Genomic DNA, 20,532 nt, shown 5'->3' with positions numbered 1-20,532 from the left:
TTTTTTAAATTTTTATATTTTGTACAACTTCTTAAAACTTAAAATTGAAAAGTGAAAGAAAAATGTAAGAATAATCGTTGAGGAACCAAAATTATTTAATAAGCAGTGAAATTCTGAAATAGAATTTTGACATGATATAATATGCTTCTGGTATGGTGGAGAGGTGATTGACCTATAAAATTAACATTCAAATACTCAAATTAATGAAAGAATGAAAGGGATGTGCTACGTCATACTGAAATTGAATCATATCTTTTTCTTTTAAAATCTCTATGTATGAGAGTTGGTTGGAGTGTTGAATGATCTAGATCAAATGTGGATCTTCTTTTATTGAGTCTTTGGTCAATCTAAAACACAGGAGACTATTGAATATTGAGAGAGATAAGTAGAGTCTTTGTAGGGATGATAGCGGGTATGATTGGCTAGCTTGTATGGAGATATCCAAAAGTCAAAATTGGAAGAAGTAGGAAATACTCGACATGATCAAATTCTTTGCCAGAAAACATAAAGTTTAACATGAAACACTTCTGTAACACAATTATGACTGACTCTATGGTCCCTAGCCTAAAGAGGATTTTTATAGACTATCAGATTGTCCTCAGGTTGGCTCGCCTGAACTGGTGCAAAATCCATGCCTTTGAGATGAATTTGTTTGACAACCAACAAAACAGTTTTTACCAATTGGTGGCTTTAAATGAGGCAATTGTTTAGACAACTTTTGTGACCAAATAAATTGATATACATGATTTAAGAATTACATGGGTGCTCTGAGGCAGAATATCAACACTTTTTTAGCCAATCAGTTTGTATGGTTACATATCACATTTTCACAAACATTTGATTTATTTGTAGTTACCGACAGGTACAACAAATGCTGTTTCCTTTGCAACAATATGGAGTGGCAAACAGAAGAGCATTCAGACAATGAATGCATGATTGTTCCTGTAGACAGTAGAAAATGAATGAGAAAAAAGTGAAAAAACCAAACATAGGCAAATCCATAAAATTTGATTAATTCTCATATCATATCATTGCCACTTACATTTTAGGATGTAAGTACTGTTCCACTGTAATAGGTTTTGGGCCACCAAACCAATCAATCAAAAATATTTTCTCAATTTCCAATTTGAAGAACTGAAATTTGTGATCCTCCGGCCAATCTGTTAACATTTCTAAAAGTTAGTACGAATCAGTGCTTAACAACCATTCACGTGATTAACAATTACCCATCATCTCTGAATGCTTGGAAAACAAGGCATTTCTGGAAAATTCGGCTTCCTCTGACTCTTCATCAACCAATTTCAGCTGAAACACACAACAGCCCAAATCAAATTACCAAGTAAACATCAAAAGGAAACGCGAAAATATCCGTCTTCTCACACACACAGACCTTCCCTGTAAGAGTAATTTTCGAACATGTAGGATTCTCTGGGTCGATCTTGCCACAAGTCCCGAGAGGGTACTCGCTGACGGTCAACGAAGCTCTTCCATCTTTTAATGCATGTCTTGCTGTTGGGTCTAGAGTAGTTAAGTAGAAGTACGGGATGCCGATGCCTTGGTTCGGTAGTCCATCACTAAATGATACCACATTTCTGCATATATCCAGATGTGATGGTCATTATACAACAGAAGCTATTTCACTTTACATAAAGGAATTGTAAAAGCAATGCTTACCCAAAGGGTGCTCCATCCAAATCAGTTGAGATAGTACTGCAAAGATTGCAATATCAAAACCAGAAAGAAGTGTTAGAGGGTACAATTTATATGATTTCATATTCAAATTTGCACCTATAAATAACCAATCTCTCATTCCATTCTAAACATAGCCTAAAAGAAAAAATAGAACTCAAATTGGTCCTCACAGAAACACCAGGTGCTTAAAGAAAAGGGAAAAACACAAATTTCGCCTTGAAACTTTAGTCAAATTAGTCCATCATAGAGACTAAGAAAATCATCCTAAAAAGTGAAAACTCTAACAGAACATGAACATGAATTCAACAACAAGTCAAAGATAATTGAAGTGATGAAAATAAAATGAGTAATAGAGGAATTCGGAGAGAGAACCTTAAGACGCCCCAGAAATTCAAAGACACCAACCAACGGGCAGTTGCAACAGCATCCTTTGGGTCAGGTTTTGTTGCGATCGAGAGCAATCGCCCTTGCACAAGACGAACTTGGGAACACCAGAAGAACAAGACGAAAGGAACAAGATAGAACAAGAAAAGTTTCATTTTGATTACACTCAACTCCAATCTTCTACTCTCTATCTCACGCTCTTGGGATGAAGAGAAATCTATGTATATATGGAGACAAAATTTACATAAAATAGAATAAAATAATATACAATTAACCCATATGAAGGAAGGGAGGCCCGATGGACTCTCCTTTTTTTAATGAAGCATGGATACAGCAATATCTTCATTGGTTGTAACTCATTAGTATTGGTATGCTAAGATATGTCCTCGATACCTATAGAAATATCCAATTATTTTATTCGATAAATAATTTAAAAATTGATATATCGTGACACGTCTGCACATTGGCCATAAATACCAGAATTTATCACATTACTTTTTTGTTTTTTTCTTTTCTCAATATATGAATGCCAAAAATTTATTGTGGAATGACAAACGATAGTTATAGTGGTGGTATATGTTGGTCAACGTAGTGGTTCACGGTAATTATAATAAAAGTTTATGGTGGTGATAGTGGTAGTTGAAGGTGATCAGAGTCATGGTTGATTATGGTTAAATTAAAGATCATAGATGGATGAAATGGTGATCATAGGTGGTGGCCATAATGGTTGGCAATGGTCGATGGTTGCCGAGGATCGGTAAGGGTCAGTGGTGGTCAGAGTAGTGGTCAAAATGGTTGGTGAGGGTCGGTGATGGTTAAAGGTGGTTGAAGTAGTGATCAAAGTGGTGTCTGGTAAAATGGTGGTTAGAGGTGGTCAGAATGTTGCTCGATAGTGGTGGTATTATTGGTGGTTGTATAGGGTCGGTAAGGGCCAGTGGTGGTCAGAGTAGTGGTCAAAATGGTTGGCGAGGGTTGGTGATGGTCGAAGGTGGTCGTAGTAGTGGTTAAAATGGTGACCGATAGTGTTGGTCAAAATATGGATCGAAATAGTTAGTAAAATGGTGGTTAGAGGCGGTCAGAATGTTTGTCGATAGTGGTGGTCAAAATGTCGGTCGAAATAATGGTTAAAATGGTGGCTATAGGTGGTCATAATGGTGGTCGAAGGTGGTCGTAGTGGCGGTCATAATAGTGATAACACAATCTTAATTTCATTATAATCCCAACAATAATTTATAATTAAAGGTAACACAAATGACAATTTTAACTACAATTGTTAAACATGTTGGTTACTTGCTATTCAAGTAACAATGTTTTGATTGTAATTAGTTAGTTAGTTATAAGTAGTTATGGTAGTTATTTATAGTTGGTAACTAACTTTCTCTTTGATCCATTCATAAATAGAATATCTCAATTGTAATGCATTATGAGACTTTTCATTTATTTTATCTATTTTAATGAATGAAGATGATTTTGCTTGTTTATCAAATCATTGGTTTATCATGGTATCACTAGCAATTTTAGCGTTTGTGTTACACTTTTGATCTTCTTCTTCTTTCTTCTTAAATCAAACTCCTACGGCGCTTGCCAACTGCAATTACTTCTCAACTAATTCTTTTAACCCCTATTACCTACACCTAATGAAAACCTTGACATTACCCTTGTTTTTCTTCCCTTACATCACAAAAACTATCATTCTTGGATAGACATATACACATCACCTTTGATCTCCAAGAACAAAGAAAAGTTTGTTTATGAAGTTGGATGTTCCTAAATCATTTCGGAGGAGAACTCTAATACGATTATGTTGTTTGTCTTATCGCTTTCGTCTTGTTTGTTATTGTTTTATGAGTCTTCTTCATGATTGCATATCTCTGAATCAAGTTTTAAATCAGTTCATTTGGGTTCCAACATACATAGTCTTGTTGCCTCTCAACATTGGGAAAACTACTTTAATATGCTTCTTGGACCAGTTTTTCCCATCCTTGTCAAAAACTTTTGGGTGAATGCTTTGATTCATTATTCATTATGTTTGAAGAAATCCAATATGTTGTCATAAACACTCATATTACCATCATTCATTCACTGACCGTTGATGTCATTAAGTTTGAAGAAGATGATGTTAATATTGAAACATACATCACCAACCTTACCTTTCGCATCAACATTTTCTCCATCGCCAAATATTATGGAAATCGTTCTAAAGCTTCTGATCTAACTCTTGCGACAAATTTGTGGTACCAGCTGGTTATCACAAACTTTTTTCCAAGGGGTCAACACTTGATCTTTGCTCTTCCTATCTATGGATGACAAACATCTTATGTATTTCCTCATTTCAAGAGTGAGAGTTAATCTACCTCTTACTATCTTTAACTATATGAAAAAAAAATCATGACCTCTCATGAGGGTGAGTTTTCTTTCATTCCTTTTGAGAGAATTCTCTCAGAACTGTTCATTCAAAATGGAATAGTTAAGGAGGTACAAATGGCAGGCCTAACTGAAGTGCTTGAGACCTCCTGGGGAAATAAGCTTGAAGGTGTTAAGATCTTGGAGACACATAAGAAGAGGAAGCATGACCCTTAGGAAGAATTCTCTGAATGATAGTCCTTCTATCTTTTTGTTTGTAGTTGTTTCTCTTGGTTGATTGTTTTTCTCTCTAGTTGTTTTGCATTTTTCTCCTCTATTAATGAACATTTTAGATTCTCTATCTTTGTTAAATTTCTTTGATCATTTTTTTTCTTTTTGATTGATGACAAAGGGGGAGAAGCGTAATAATTTTGATAATTTTTATTCAATTAATTAAATCCCAAACATTCTTAACTCTAAAGAGTGTGTTAACATTAACATTCTGAAGAAGTCAAGGATAATGAATCTGAAGAATTTAATTTAACAACTCTGAAGAAAAATTTGTTTATCAAGAGTTTCATGAAATAAAAATTATTAGTCTTGTACTTAGAGGGAGCTTGCAAACCTCATTCGATACTTAAGTTGAAGAATTTTGATAGTCTAAAAACTCAGAGGAAGCTTACAAACCTTACTTTGAATTTTAGCATACTTATCTGAATTGAAATTTTATTGCAATCAAAATTATTTTGAATCTTAAACTCAAGGGGAGCTTGCAAAACTCACTCTATAGATTATTCTGAAGAAATAATTTTGAAAGTATAAAACTCAAGGGGAACTTACAAAATTATCTCTAAAGTTTTATAAATAGGATTATCTAAGTAAAAATTATTCATCAAAATACATGGATTTGTCATTATAAAAAAGGAGAGATTGTTGGAAAAAGTTTGGTTATACAATTATTCTTATGTTTTGATGATAACAGAGTGTAAAGAATAATTGTATACTCTAACTATTTTTTTAAGTGCACAAATAAAATAAAACAAATTCAGACTCCAAAGAAGTCAAATATGAACGCAGACGAAGTCTGAAGAAAGATGAAAGCAGATTCTAAAGTGAAGACACTCTCTGGACAAAAGGAAGAATATAGAGGCATGTTTAAAGAAAAGTCAAGCTTCAGGTTTATCAAAGTCAACACTCTTGCAAAGGAACTATTTAGAATGGTTCGAACAAAAGACTCTGTTAGATCAAGCCTATGAGCTCTGGTCCTATAGAGAATCTGAATATAGAGATTCTGGACTCTAATATAAAAGATTCTGAAGTCCAGAATTCACCAAAATATGAATCAATGGTATTCTTTTAGAAGTCTTGAAGATATTGTCTACTTTAGTTGTCACCAGTAAACACTTCTGAAGAAGGCACCTCAGATGCACTTTGTGTCATCCTAACCTTATCCAATCATCAGACTCTGATAGGTTTTGAACTCTGATCATTTTATCACATGTGTGCAAAGATGTTGTTCTATAGTAGTATAATGGGTGAAGAGTTACTATGCATTATACTGTATCGCGAAAAATACTTGAGCGCATCGCACACTCGAAGATACAACAGAGTCATCACTGAACTTTATTTATTCCAAAGGAAAGGGAAAATATGGATAAAACCCAAGGGGAAGAGAAAAAGGGTAAGGAAGTTGGTTATGCAAGGGAAAGATATTAGCACCCCTCACATTATTTGTACTCAACGGGAACCATTTTGATTGTTCTTTGTGTGAATGGGTGTTATTATCTAAAGGTTACTTGCAAAAGGTATGGAATGGATTGTGGGATGGTTTATGGAGTGCTTGGATAACTTCTGTCATGTTATATGAATATGTTAGATTATGTTTCAGTTAGTGAAAATTATGTGGGTTGAGTATTTTCTTAATTTTTCCGACGTGCTCTTCTTTTCCTTGATGCTGCTTGGAATAGGGTGATATGAACTTAACTTGTTGCAAAATTAATATTAATATTTGAATGTTATGCTTGGATTTATCGAAACCGACCCTGTTACGGGTGCTCTGTTAACTTAAGTTATAATTAATTGAAAAAATGGATTTGAAATTGATTTGGAAAGTTTCTTCCAAAAATGCAGGTCAAAGTTTGGTGTAATCCTGATGTGTGATGGATGAAATAGGAAGCTGAATGATTGCAACAATAGGAGTTAGGATTAGAAGTTAGGATTCTTATTTTAAATTACATTGATGTATGTTATGGAAAAATTATTTGTAAACATGGGTTGTAATTGACATTGTGAATGGATTATGTACATTCAAATTATAAAAATGATGTTGAATGGAATGTTATTGGATGTTGAATTGATATGGCTTGATGTTAGTTTGCATTGACACTTGCTTAAACACCTCATGAAACATATTTTATCTACTAATGCTTGTACATTGAATGCAGATTTTTAGTAATGCACAAATGCTAATTCATGCTTGGAATTTCTCAAGACTTTAAGGTATGTCAAAGGGGCATCATGAAGGTTCAAAGGTGATTACTTGAAGAACTTGGCTTTCTTGCACATGTATGAAGCTTGGAATGAAAGTTAAGGGAGATAATGGAAGAATGAAGAAACAAAGTGGAATTAGGGTTAGATTTAGATGAGTTAACTTTCGTCAACTGGTTAACCAAAAAGTCAACAGTTAACCAAAATCAACTATAGGTAAAAAAAATCAATTTTCTTGTAATTTCTTGTATGGACATTTGTAATGTGACATTATATGAATACAATGAAGGTTTTTTGGATGATAAAAGTTCTTTACGATCAAAATACATCTCATTTTCATCAAATCATCATTTTCCCTCCAAAAGGCATGTATAAACTTTTGAAACCATGCTAATATGTGCGCTTATGGGACCGTGAATGTAATAGGATCTTGAAAACAAATGGACAAATAAAGCACCTGAATCAATAAACTTTATGAAAGATATTAAACTTGAATAATGACACACTAATGAAACATGATACCATGGACTAATAATGCATTAATGAAGCCATGACTGAAATATGCATGAAACAAACCTTGGATCAAATGGACCATGAGATTATGAAATCATTAAAACGTGAATGCAACGAGGCTTTGGACCAAAGAACCATCAAGCAAGTAATAAGTCGTGATCCAAAAATACAAGAATGACATGATACAAACCACAATGATTGGATGTCCCAAACAATAAATTAGGGTTTCTCGTAAAGGATCAATATACCAATCAACCCACAAATGTCAAACATACCTGATTCGGGTTTCATGATACACTTGGTGAAAGCTCAGGATATCAATGAACAGTAAAGTCAAGAATTAGGGTTTGAATGCAAAAGTGAATATAACAATGTGAACTACATGAATTGAGACCCCAAATGGCATGGAATTAGGATTTGCATTCCATGTGATGAGCAATTCTCCAATCCTCAAACATAACCTTAGTTTGAATTAACCATTAGCTTTGAATATATGATGCTTGTATTAACATAAGTTCATGATGCATATGAATGAATCATGAATGGGTAGGATGAATCTTAAGTCAAAGCTTGGATGAAGAATGAAAAGGGGAGGGAAAATTTTGGGGTACGACATTATGGACAATGGAGTGCTTGGAATTTTGGCTGGGATGCTTGTTGGACTATGGGTTTTTTGTTGTAAATTTTGTGATAAATTGTGTATTGTAATGTGATTGGAATTGAATAATGGGAATGTTTATGGTTGAATGACAAATGGTTATGTAAAGCAAATACAATTTGTCTTGAAATTGTATGGTTGAATGTAACATGGTATTTGTTTGAATGGAAATTGAATGGTTAATGACATGGTTCATATTAGGCAAATGTAATGAAATGCTTTGATGATTTGTAATGAAAATGGCTTTTGAAATGGTATGTAACTTATGCTTTGATGATTTGTAATGAAAATGGCTTTTGAAATGGTATGTAACTTATGCTTTGATGATTTGTAATGAAAATGGCTTTTGAAATGGTATGTAACTTATGCTTCAAGTAGAATAAACTCCCTCTAAGAGTTAAAATTGGAATTGAATGATCTTGTACTTTAATCTTGTATTTGAATCTCTTGATCACTTGAATGAAGTACCATACCATGAACCAATAAAATAAAGTCCAAGATAATCACTCAGTAACCTCCATATCTAATGCCATGATGTAGTTTAAAAGATCATAAACCAAATATTGGTGTCCCATAGAAAGTTTACCCAAGAGAATGATCCAACAAAGTCTTATGGTGCCTAAAGAAAAAATCCAAAGTGAAACATCATGAACCAAGTTTGCAAACCATTATCCAAATGCCTTGTTTCTTAAATAATGACCTTTGAATCAAATGATGCTATTTGAAAAATGCAACTGTAAATGAATGTTTTATCATGGATGATTATGTCATATGAATATGCAGATGCAATGATCCATGAGCCAGATGAAGTGAAACAAGTAAGGAAAATTTTGGGGTATGACACATTATGCTAATCAAACGTCAAATAAATTAGCACTACTTCAAACGGCTATAAAAGATTTTCTTCCTTATACCCAAGATTTTATGTTGTACCTACCTACTATACAACAAATGTGTAGCTCAAAGAAAGGTCCAATCCTATCCTCCAATGGAACTCATTCTTCCTATATAAAAAGTTAAAAGGATGTATGTGAAGGTAAGATGATGATGGATGAAAAATAAAGAAAATGGCTTATGAGCTGAAACTTCGTAATGAATAAGATCCATTAAAGAAAACCATTATCAAGAGAGAAAAGATTGAAGAAACATTGAGCCTCATTTTCGAATATTCTCATGTGTATAAACTGAATTAGTGTGTATGTGTGTGTGTGTCTTCGCCTATGCTGAAGCTACAATACCACAATAACAACAAAGAGAAAAACACTTAGAGATTTCATTGCATATCATTTTAAGTGTATTCACTTGATCTTCATATTTTGTTATCGCCTTATTTGAGAAGAAATCTTTGTAAACACAACATTATATTCTCAACCTTGGTTGAGTCCTTGAGTGACTAGTGTTAGTGTGAATACACAAGTAGTCTTAGTCAGTTTGTCTTCAAGTTGATTTCCTTGAGAGACTAGGGTATAGTCAAAATTTCTCAAGAAGACATTGTTGGTTAGTCTTTGTGATTGTAATTAGTTTGATTATTTGATTAAGTCCTTTTTGAAGGCGAAATCACTTAGGTGGGTGGATTGGAAATTGATTTGTTAACAGTGAACTATGATAAAAAATACTTGTATTTATATCTTTATCATTATCTTTGTTGTTTGATATATTGGTTAGAAAACTTTTTTAAATCCAGAAACCCAATTCAACCCCCCCCCCCCCCCCCCCACCCCACCTTTCTTGTGTTTCTTGTACATTCTGGGGGAGACTGAAGTTGCATGCCCCTAATACATTTAGAGGGATAACCCCAATACACTTTTGTTGCTTGTCTTATTACTTTCATCATATTTATTATTATTTATTGAGTCTCTTTCATGATTGCACATCTCTTAATCAAGTTTTAAATCAGTTCATATTTAGCATGCATAATTCAATTATTATATATGAGTTTGATCGTGATGCTTTTAGTCAATTGGTTAAGTTAGTGGAACAAGAACCATAAGTTCCGTTGGTTCAAGTTAGGTTGAAAGGAAAATCTCAAAGTGTTTTGAAAATCATGAAAAATTGAGATTTTATATGCACGAATCGAATTATGTACATATTCTAACTCAAATCAAATTGAACTGAAGCAAAAAAAATTCAAGCCTATGACTTGAATCACACTTTAAACTTGTTTCGAATCAGGCAGCTTTGTGACTCGAATCACAAGTTGCACTTGATTCGAATCAGACAAATCTAGATAGACTCTGCCTCATTTGATTCGAATCACACTTCCATCTTGACTCGAATCACACAGTTTCTTACATTTCTATATTTAGCCATGTCCAAATTGAATTCAATTAGACTTTGTACTTGATTCAAATCATGAGCCTTCATGACTCGAATCAGAGTTATAAGGTGATTCGAATCACACGAGAAATGGGTAAAATTATTTATATTTCCTTATTCCAATTCACTTGCTCATTTGACTCAAATCATGAGATGTTCTTAACTCAAATCTAACTAACTTTTCCCATCCATTTTTGTCCTTAATCTCAAGCACATATAAATTCATTGTGTTACCTTATTTCAAAAGGAAATTTCATAATTTACATTGTGATTTTGTGAAATCAACACCCTCTCATTTTTTAAAACTAAAAAACTTTTGCAAACATAAATTCTTTCATCTTCAACCTCTATTTTAATTTTAAATATTTATTATGGAGATTTGTAATTGTTGAGGGAGATGTTGTCTTAAAACTAACTGTTCTTGAAGGTTTTATAAAGATTGTCAAGAAGCTTGGAAGATTGAGGTTGTTGTCATTGGTATTGATAGATTCCAGTGAAAAGAAGTAGGTTATTCCCTCTAGTTGACCTTGGTAGTGACTTTGTGGAAGACTACAGATAAGGTGAAGTTCTTCTCAATCTTCAGACAACTCACCACTCAATAAATCAGTGGGATCAATGAGTGATTGTCACACACTAAGACTGTGAGCATATTGGTGAAGTTGGAAGATTCAAGAGGCAAGAATCGAGTAAATATTTCACATAACAGTTTGGAATTAAGTTGTACGCAATTCAAGATCTATATAGGAGATTTATTTTTCTCATAATTGTTGTGGATTAGTGATTGTATGAACTCTTGCATTATTTGTCGAAATAAAAAGGAACAAAACAGATTCCAATGGGAAACCATTGAAGAATGTAGTAGGAAAAGTGAGGATGGACGCCGAACTATAATATATCCCGGTGTACTCTCTCTCTCTCTCCCACTCTTGCATTTTTCCCCGTAGGATAATTGACTGCTTAGGTTATCAATTCTTAGTGTAGTTTTCAATTTCCTAGAGAACTACCAGAGATACTAATAAAAAATCAGAAGAAATAAACACCACAACCCACAAAATAACAAACTAAACAATATTGGCAATGAAGATCACCAAGCAGCTAAAGACAAATCCCTTAGGACTCAAGTTATAGCTCATACTGCCATAACCATCATCAAAAAATTATAATTCACCAAGAGAATAAAAAAATCACATACTAGAAACTACTTCAGAACCAATTTAAACACTTAATCTGTTATTGGTTAAGGTATATATTATTCTGAAGGCAACAAGAGTACGTGCATGAGTTCACCCTTGATCTACATATAAACCATTTTATGGACAAAAAGTACTCTTATACTCCAACTTTTTCATAGTTTTTGTAACACCGTTAAAAATTATATCATTATAGGATCTCTAAATGGTCCAGGCTATATCGTGCCAAATCATAACAAAGTCGTCCCTAGACTTAACCCTACCACATAAAGAAAAGAAATACTAAAAAAGAATCATATGGTCAATAGGAAAAACCTGCCAACCCATCCACACAAAAAATCCTATACCACGCAGTAACTGACAAGTGAAAAAAATGGAAAACAAAGTCAATCAAATCCCCACAGAAAGGACAAGAGTCAAATTCTCACCCATAAGAGACGATAAGGAACTAGTAAATTCAACATGATAAGACATTAACTTCTCATTAAAACCAAATCTTATAAACATATAATCCAAAAAACTTCAACTAACTAAATCATACGTTTTCTCAAAATAAACGGTAAAAATAAGGTAGACTTTCTTAAGTCTTAGGTTGAAAAACTTTTTTGAAAGACTGGATTCGATATAGTATGTTGGCGTTAGTGAATATAGGGTTGACGAAAAATAAAAAGGAAGTTTAATTAGTATTGTGATGAAGGGAGTGGGAACAAGAAAACAGGTTTTAAAATAAAAATAAGAATAATTTTTTTTCATAGTATAGTTTGATTCAAATATGATTGAGGAGAAAAACTATTTTATAAAAAGAAGTTACACTTAAATAATCTCATATGTCTCACTTTTTATTCTAATAGATCCACATCATTCATTTTAATTATTATTATTTTTTTTGGATTTCATTAATAAGATACTTACTTAATCAAATATTTTAATTAAAAAAATGAAAAGGGTAAAATTGGATTTGTGAAAAAATGTGAAGTAGTGAACTCAAAAATGATATTTTTTTATTTGAAACTATTTGGGCCTGACAAAATAATCCAATGGGCTTTGACTCTCACAAGATCCATATATTCTGTTAACCCTAGCAACGTGTTACTGTTCTCTTTAAATACCTCACCTGCCATCCTCAAAGTAATTGTCATTCCACCACTAAAGTAATGTTGTCGTTCGTTCCTGCTTGTTATGTTTTAGTTGGATATTTTGTATTGTACGTTTCGTTTGAACCATTATATGTTTTTAATCAAGGAAATTAAGGTCGAGATTAAGATCTTGGTGTCTATTTTTTCTTATCTACTGAATTTCCTCGGTTAAAGAAATTTACTGGTTCATATTTATATTTTCTGTGTTTGTTTTATTATTTGCGATGATGATAATGTGTATCCCAGCTCATTATGAGGCCTTTTTGTAAGGTCTGGGAATTCAATCTTCCACACGTTTATCTGAGCTTTCTCTTTCATATTTAATTTGGTCTCAAACCCTAATATTGTCTTTATTTTATTGAATTCTGTCCAGAGTGTAAAGTTATTAGGTGTCCGATTTTATTTATTTTATTTTAGTTACGATATGTTTTATTTTTGATTTTTTGGATTTGATTGTTACATAACACAGTTTTGTTAACAAATTTATTTGGATATTAAATTCATTTTTTACAAGTTTTTTGATTTAACATAGAATCTTTATAAAATTTTTATTGAAAAATAAAATTGTAATCAAGATTGTTTCGTCATTAGATTATAAAAAATATAAATATAGCGACGATGTTAAAAAGAAACAATAAAATTTCATTTGATTTTTTTTTAAAATAACCATGTTTTTCAACTAACTTTTCAAAAAAAAATTCAAAATTCCAAAAATTTCATATATTTAAGATATTAAAATTTAAAATAAAAATTTAGTGTCTTTCTCTTATGATCTAAGAACAATGGCTCATTAAATATGTGGTGCAATGGTAACATCTTTCAATATTGATCTAAAGGTTGTGTGTTTGATTCTTGTTGGATGCAAAAATAAATTTTTATTTTCAAAAGAAACACACACGCCATCTCCCCCCGCGCATCCTCCCCCAAACATGGTTATTTTATTTTTTTTGGGTGCGTCAACTCCGCATCCTCCCCCAAACATGGTGCGTCAACTCCGCATCCTCCCCCAAACATGGTGCGTCAACTCCGCATCCTCCCCCAAACATGGTTATTTTGGAATTTTTTTTTGAAAAGTTAGTTATTTTCGTATTTTTTTTTTAAACTTAATGGATGCGGAACAGATCACATTTTAAAAGTAAAATTTGATGTAAATTATATTTAATTTATTTGTTTTTTTTCAATATATTTAAATAAAATATAAATTTACATTTCTTGATTAAGTTTATTATTCTTTTAATTAAAAATTTCTCTGTTATAAGTTTTATTTTAAAAGTTAAATATTTTAAAATTTAATAATTAAGTTTATCCATGATATAAATTTATTTGAAAGTTAAATTTTATAAAATTTAATAATTAATTTTTTTCCTTATATATATATATATATATATATATATATATATATATATTTCACTTTATTTTAAATTAACGTTTTTATTTTTTTATATTAAACCTAAAAGATTTTGTGTTTACATTAAATTTAAATTCTATTTAATAGTTGATTTTTGTATAAATGCTTTTTACTTTCATCAGAAGATTTTTATATAAAAATTATTTAATACCATCAACATGTAATATTATTTTAAGATCAATTCATTGATTGGATTTGGAAGTAATATGTTATATTTTATATGATAATTTTATTTGATTTTTAAATCTTTAAAATAGTGAGCTATTAAAAGAAAATTAAATGAACCATTAAAAAGTAAAGAGAAGTTTTAAAATTGTTTTAAAATAAATTATTAAATATAATTTTATATTTCATAAAAAAGTATATCTTGTATGAAATATTTGATAAGATTTTGAACTCCTAGGTGTATCTTCATTTGTGAGAAAAATGGAGATCAGTAAACAAAATCATGAGTTATTAAATAGTCTATGTTAAAAAATCATTATAATTTTTTTTTTGGTGTAGTCTATTTTTTTTATCAATTTCATCTTTATTTAATTATGTAATTTATATAATAATTTTTAATAAAATCACTATTATTAACTATAAAATTTCTTATTAATAATTTTTAAATGCTATATTTTCAAAAATTATATTTACAATGATATGTATTAAAAAAACCAAAGTGTCTAGTGCCTGTCTCGATGCTAGTACACTATAATTGGAAGTCTTAGAGAGGAATTAAAATATACAACACATCATGCGGAACGTGGTTTTTAATGAATGTGTTCTCGATTTGAAACATTATAGGTCTACTTTATTTTAATTTTTTTAAAAATGATTTACATAGTGTTATATTAGATATGTTTGTTATATTTTGTCTCTTTAAATGAATTTTATAATAATATAATTTTGTATAAAAAAATTTATAAGAAACTTTTTATAAAAATTTTAAAAGAAAATTTAGTTTGAATAGTTATTTCAAAAATATTATTTTAGATAATACATTATTTTAGTGAATTTTATATATTAAAATTTTAAAAAATCATTTAACTTTAAACCTATTTTATATCTTTTTTCATAAAAATTAATTTTGAGATATACTTTTTTTTATTAAATTACGATTTCAATTAAATTTTGATGTTCAATAATCTATGATTATATTAGAATTTTTTACCTAAATAACTCTAATTTTTAAAGAAATTCCCAAAATAACTTATTTTTCAAAATAATTCTCAAACTATTTCACTTTTAAGAGGTGTCAGCTGAATTGGCGCTATTAAACTTAGAAAGGAATTGGATTGACTAGTGCACTTAATATTGTCAATCTATTAAGTTTTAAAGGAGACGTTAATAGGTCTGACACCTTGGTGCATTTCGTAATTTTATTTGAAAAATATTGTACATTTTAGATAAAGTCGAAATCAGACCTATTTATATTAATATCTGTTTACACAAAAAGACCAATGTCGATGACCAGTATCACCTAATCGACCTCCGGTCCCACATTCCTTAGCTACCTGAATTTGTGACCCTAACCCATATTGATGATTCATCCTAGGTGTTTGAACCTAAAAGATTTTAAATTAACGTTTTTATTTTTTTTATATTAAACCTAAAAGATTTTGTGTTTACATTAAATTTAAATTATATTTAATAGTTGATTTTTGTATATATGCTTTTTACTTTCATCAGAAGATTTTTATATAAAAATTATTTAATACCATCAACATGTAATATTATTTTAAGATCAATTCATTGATTGGATTTGGAAGTAATATGTTATATTTTATATGATAATTTTATTTGATTTTTAAATCTTTAAAATAGTGAGCTATTAAAAGAAAATTAAATGAACCATTAAAATTTTATATTTCATAAAAAAGTATATCTTGTATGAAATATTTGATAAGATTTTGAACTCCTAGGTGTATCTTCATTTGTGGGAAAAATGGAGATCAGTAAACAAAATCATGAGTTATTAAATAGTCTATGTTAAAAAATCATTATAATTTTTTTTTGATGTAGTCTATTTTTTTTTATCAATTTCATCTTTATTTAATTATGTAATTTATATAATAATTTTTAATAAAATCACTATTATTAATTATGTAATTTTTTATTAATAATTTTTAAATGCTATATTTTCTAAAAATTATATTTATAATGATATGTATTAAAAAAACTAACAGACAAGCGAGTGTCTAGTGCCTGTCTCGATGCTAGTACACTATAATTGAAAGTCTTAGAGAGGAATTAAAATATACAACACATCATGCGGAACGTGGTTTTTAATGAATGTGTTCTCGATTTGAAACATTATAGGTCTACTTAATTTAACTTTTTTAAAAATGATTTACATAGTATTATATTAGATATGTTTGTTATATTTTGTCTCTTTAAATGATTTTTATAATAATATAATTTTGTAAAAAAAAATTTATAAGAAACTTTTTATAAAAATTTTAAAAGAAAATTTAGTTTGAATAGTTATTTCAAAAATATTATTTTAGATAATATATTATTTTAGTGAATTTTATATATTAAAATTTAAAAAAATCATCTAATTTTAAACCTATTTTATATCTTTTTTCATAAAAATTAATTTTGAGATATACTTTTTTTTATTAAATTACGATTTCAATTAAATTTTGATGTTCAATAATCTATGATTATATTAGAATTTTTTACTTAAATAACTCTAATTTTTAAAGAAATTCCCAAAATAATTCATTTTTCAAAATAATTCTCAAACTATTCCACTTTTAAGAGGTGTCAGCTGAATTGGCGCTATTAAACTTAGAAAGGAATTGGATTGACTAGTGCACTTAATATTGTCAATCTATTAAGTTTTAAAGGAGACGTCAATAGGTCTGACACCTTGGTGCATTTCGTAATTTTATTTGAAAAATATTGTACATTTTAGATAAAGTCGAAATCAGACCTATTTATATTAATATCTGTTTACACAAAAAAGACCAATGTCGATGACCAGTATCACCTAATCGACCTCCGGTCCCACATTCCTTAGCTACCTGAACTTGTGACCCTAACCCACGTCGATGATTCATCCTAGGTGTTTGAGTATTTGAGGGCCTTGGAACATCACCACCAACGACATGAGATTGCTTGAGATAGTCCGACAAATCAGTGTAGTCTTGTGTATGCATCGAAAGAGTTTCGTCATAGCTTAGTGCATGACCCATGTCAGAGTGGTTGGGATGTGTTTGAGTTGTTGGAGGACGATCAAGACGATTGAAGGGAGACATTGGTGTGAATGATGCGTCAAGAAAAAGTTGAAATGATTGTTGTGGTGTTTGGTCGACATGTGGTTGTTGAAAGTTTTGGTTTTGAGATGTTTGGTCTTCTTGGCTATAGTAGGAGGATAGACGGTTGGTGTTAAATGATCACTGAATGTTTTGGCTATGACGGCTATGATAAGGTGATTTGTTGGATGCATAGCGATTTTGGGTGTCTTGATGATGATATACTTGTTGGTGGTGGTGCGGGGTATGCTATTGGGTCCTTCTACCCATGTCTATTGCATTAGACATATCACAAAAAAATCATGCGTGCAAACAAAGACAAGAACATTCGTAAAAAAGTGGTGAATGCAGGGTATATTCTAACTCAGCCGTCATTTCAACACTACAATGACTAAATTAGATTGTCTAATGCAGATGTAGGAAGGTGGGTGTATAACATACCAGTAGAGCAGTGGATAAGGGCATTTGACAGAGGCTATCGATGGGGCCACATGACAACAAACCTTGTGGAATGCATGAACGGCGTATTCAAAGGCATTAGAAATCTACCAATAACCGCATTGGTCAGAACAACCTATTTTTGATTGACATCTACCTTCAGAACTAGAGGTGAAAAATGGAGTGCAGTGTTAATATGTCAGGTCAAATATTCAATGAATGTTGTATGAAAGTGATGAAAGAGGAAAGTATCAAAGCTAGCATACACGCGGTTGCAATCTTTGACCGTCATAGGCAAAATTTAAGTGCACAGGAAATAATGGACCACAACGAGGGGATGCCAAACTTATCCTATGCTGACAAACTAAATAGAAGTTGATGCGACTATGGAAAGTTCGAGACCTTTCGTATTCCTTGCTCCCATGTCATTGCGGCATGCACACATACTTGCCAGGACGCTTACAACCATTTATCTGATGTTTACAAGGTCATTACCATCATGAATGTGTATAACAAAAACTTCTCAGTGCTATCAATGGAGGAATACTGAATGTGACATAGTTTGACACAACGATGAGATGCGAAGAAAGAAAAGAAGATGGCCAAACAGCACAGGTATTAGATCAAAAATAGATACGACTGATAAAATGATAAGATTATATAGTATATGTCGTCAACCCGAATACAATAAGAACAAATGTCTCAATCTAGAAGCAACCTCTGCATCATAATTTAGTATCTCCTTTCAATTTTTATAACCTTGGATTTTTGTATATCATTATCTTTTTGTTACAACAAGGTTAACAACAAACATCATTACAACATAAGCAAACTTAAAAGAGAACATTTTCTAAGAGATTACAATAATCTAACTGATGTCATCTCGTCTAAACATCATTTCCCTAACATCCTTATTAATTTTTACTCGCACCCAACCAAATATACTATCGAGTCTCTCAATACTTCTAATTTTTTCCCTTCTGGTATTTTTCTATCTAACCAAAGAACCAGCTCCCTCTTCAGTTGATTGAAACTACATATGTTCCAGAAGAGCATCAACATCGGAGACTTGTCTCTCGAATAAATCACTTTTCCATAGTGGCGACGAACACCAAACATGTTTGCAATATGACGAGACGTGGAAAAATGAATAACATAACACATCTATTTATAAATAAATTGCACATTACATTGAGGCGTCAGTACAATTGGCGTCTCCTCTTCCAAATTACCCATGGACGCCAATTGGATTGACAACGTCATGTGCTGTAGTCAATCCAACTGGCACCCCCATTTAAAATTTAAGGGACGCGTCACCATAATTTTTTTTTGAACTATGCCTTAGGTATTGTTTTTTTTTTTGAAATTGGGATAGTTTGAGAATTTTTTTGAAAACTAGATTATTTTGGGATTTTTTTTTTAATGTGGGATATTTGAGTAATAAATTCTTTAAGTTACATGGTCTCAAAGTTAATTTTTTAATTTAGAAAAAATGAATATAAAACAACTTGTAATATTTTTTTAAAAGAAAAAATCATTTTCTAAAGTTAAAACAACAGACTCATAAAATACAAATTTTTGAAAAAAATATTTTTTTAATTTAAGAAAAACAAACATAGAAAAATTGTAATATTTTAAAAATTAGTTTTATAATATCAATTTTTTCAAAGCCTCTTAAGATTCCACATAAAAGCAGGCGATTTGATTTATGAGTACAAATAAAAATAGAAACAATAGTAAAACTCAAGTAACGATACAAATAAGAATAAAGATAAAGAATTGTTGAAAACCAGAAAGATTTTAAAAGAAATCATCAAATTAAAACTCAGAGACTCCATTCTATTGAAAGATAGTTATTCCCTCCGTCCCATATTATAAACAAAATTCAACCTTTTCACACAGTTTAATAAAATTAGTCAGCATAATTATTTTCATTCTTTAATACCTAAATTGTCCTCATTGCAATATTAAACTGCCTAAATTATCCTCACAAGAAAAATTAACGAACAGTAACTTCACATTTATAAATAAACTCACTAGAAAAATTAATGATACACCATCCATTTTTCAATAAATACTAACCAATCACATTAGTTGTTAATATTAAAATCTTGAGTATTTCAACGGTTTTCAAAAAATACTCCTATTTCTAGTGTCTGCATATTAAAAACTGACTCACTAAATGCAAAGGGTAGTATTTGGTATAGTGTCATTAATTATGAGTTAAAAAGTTACTTTTGCTTATATTTTGATCACAATTATAATGATCAATTTTTGCTTATAATATGGGACGAAGGGAGTATTATTTAAGAATCGTTGAAAACAATAATTTTTTTTATAGAAATCACCAAATCAAAGATAAAGATTATCGAGACTCCATTCAATAATGAAAGATAGAGATTATTTTGACAAACAATTGGAGAAAAACAAGTTCACAATTCAATTTATATGCAGTGTGATCAAAGCCTGAAAATAAAAATAATATAGAATGACTCATTGAAGGAATTGATTTATATATTAGTAGCTCTTGCTCTTCTCCACTTTATTAATAATTGTCAAATGTTAGAGCCAATGATGGTATTATCCAACCTAGGCTTCATCCTACTTTCCTTCTAATTGAATTAGAACCCACTTCCTATAAGATAGCAATGAAACATCCTCGATGGCTTGCAGCCATGCAACTAAACATACTGCATTGTTGCAAAACAACACATGGACTCTC

At 30.7% G+C, this 20,532-nt stretch overlaps 1 protein-coding gene and 1 non-coding gene across 2 annotated transcripts; one reads left to right on the top strand and one right to left on the bottom strand.

The window, feature by feature from the left end:
* Window positions 1–716: 716 nt before the first annotated feature.
* On the bottom strand, window positions 717–2,452 carry LOC127132426 (uncharacterized). The gene is made up of 6 exons (XM_051061373.1): window positions 2,065–2,452; window positions 1,675–1,710; window positions 1,391–1,592; window positions 1,227–1,305; window positions 1,043–1,160; window positions 717–942 (listed from the first exon to the last, which is right to left on the bottom strand). Exons 1-6 carry the CDS (start codon window positions 2,229–2,231, stop codon window positions 918–920), a joined length of 627 nt encoding a protein of 208 aa, XP_050917330.1. The 5' UTR covers window positions 2,232–2,452; the 3' UTR covers window positions 717–917.
* Window positions 2,453–12,933: 10,481 nt separating this feature from the next.
* On the top strand, window positions 12,934–13,030 carry LOC127134263 (small nucleolar RNA snoR69Y). Its single transcript, XR_007808015.1, has one exon. It is a non-coding gene; the product is annotated as a small nucleolar RNA snoR69Y (small nucleolar RNA).
* Window positions 13,031–20,532: the final 7,502 nt, after the last annotated feature.

The sequence above is a fragment of the Lathyrus oleraceus genome, chromosome 3, assembly GCF_024323335.1.
Source record: "Lathyrus oleraceus cultivar Zhongwan6 chromosome 3, CAAS_Psat_ZW6_1.0, whole genome shotgun sequence".
In the NCBI taxonomy this organism is placed as follows: Eukaryota; Viridiplantae; Streptophyta; class Magnoliopsida; order Fabales; family Fabaceae; genus Lathyrus; species Lathyrus oleraceus.
Note: the sequence above shows the minus strand (reverse complement) of the source record. Positions and strands in the feature narration are given on the sequence as shown.

Coding starts and splice junctions, on each gene's coding strand:
- LOC127132426 (XM_051061373.1), bottom strand. CDS start 2,231: ATGAAACTTTTCTTGTTCTATCTTGTTCCTTTCGTCTTGTTCTTCTGG. Junction 1,711..2,064: donor AATTTCTGGGGCGTCTTAAG/GTTCTCTCTCCG, acceptor CAATCTTTGCAG/TACTATCTCAACTGATTTGG. Junction 943..1,042: donor CAGTACTTACATCCTAAAAT/GTAAGTGGCAAT, acceptor TACTGTCTACAG/GAACAATCATGCATTCATTG.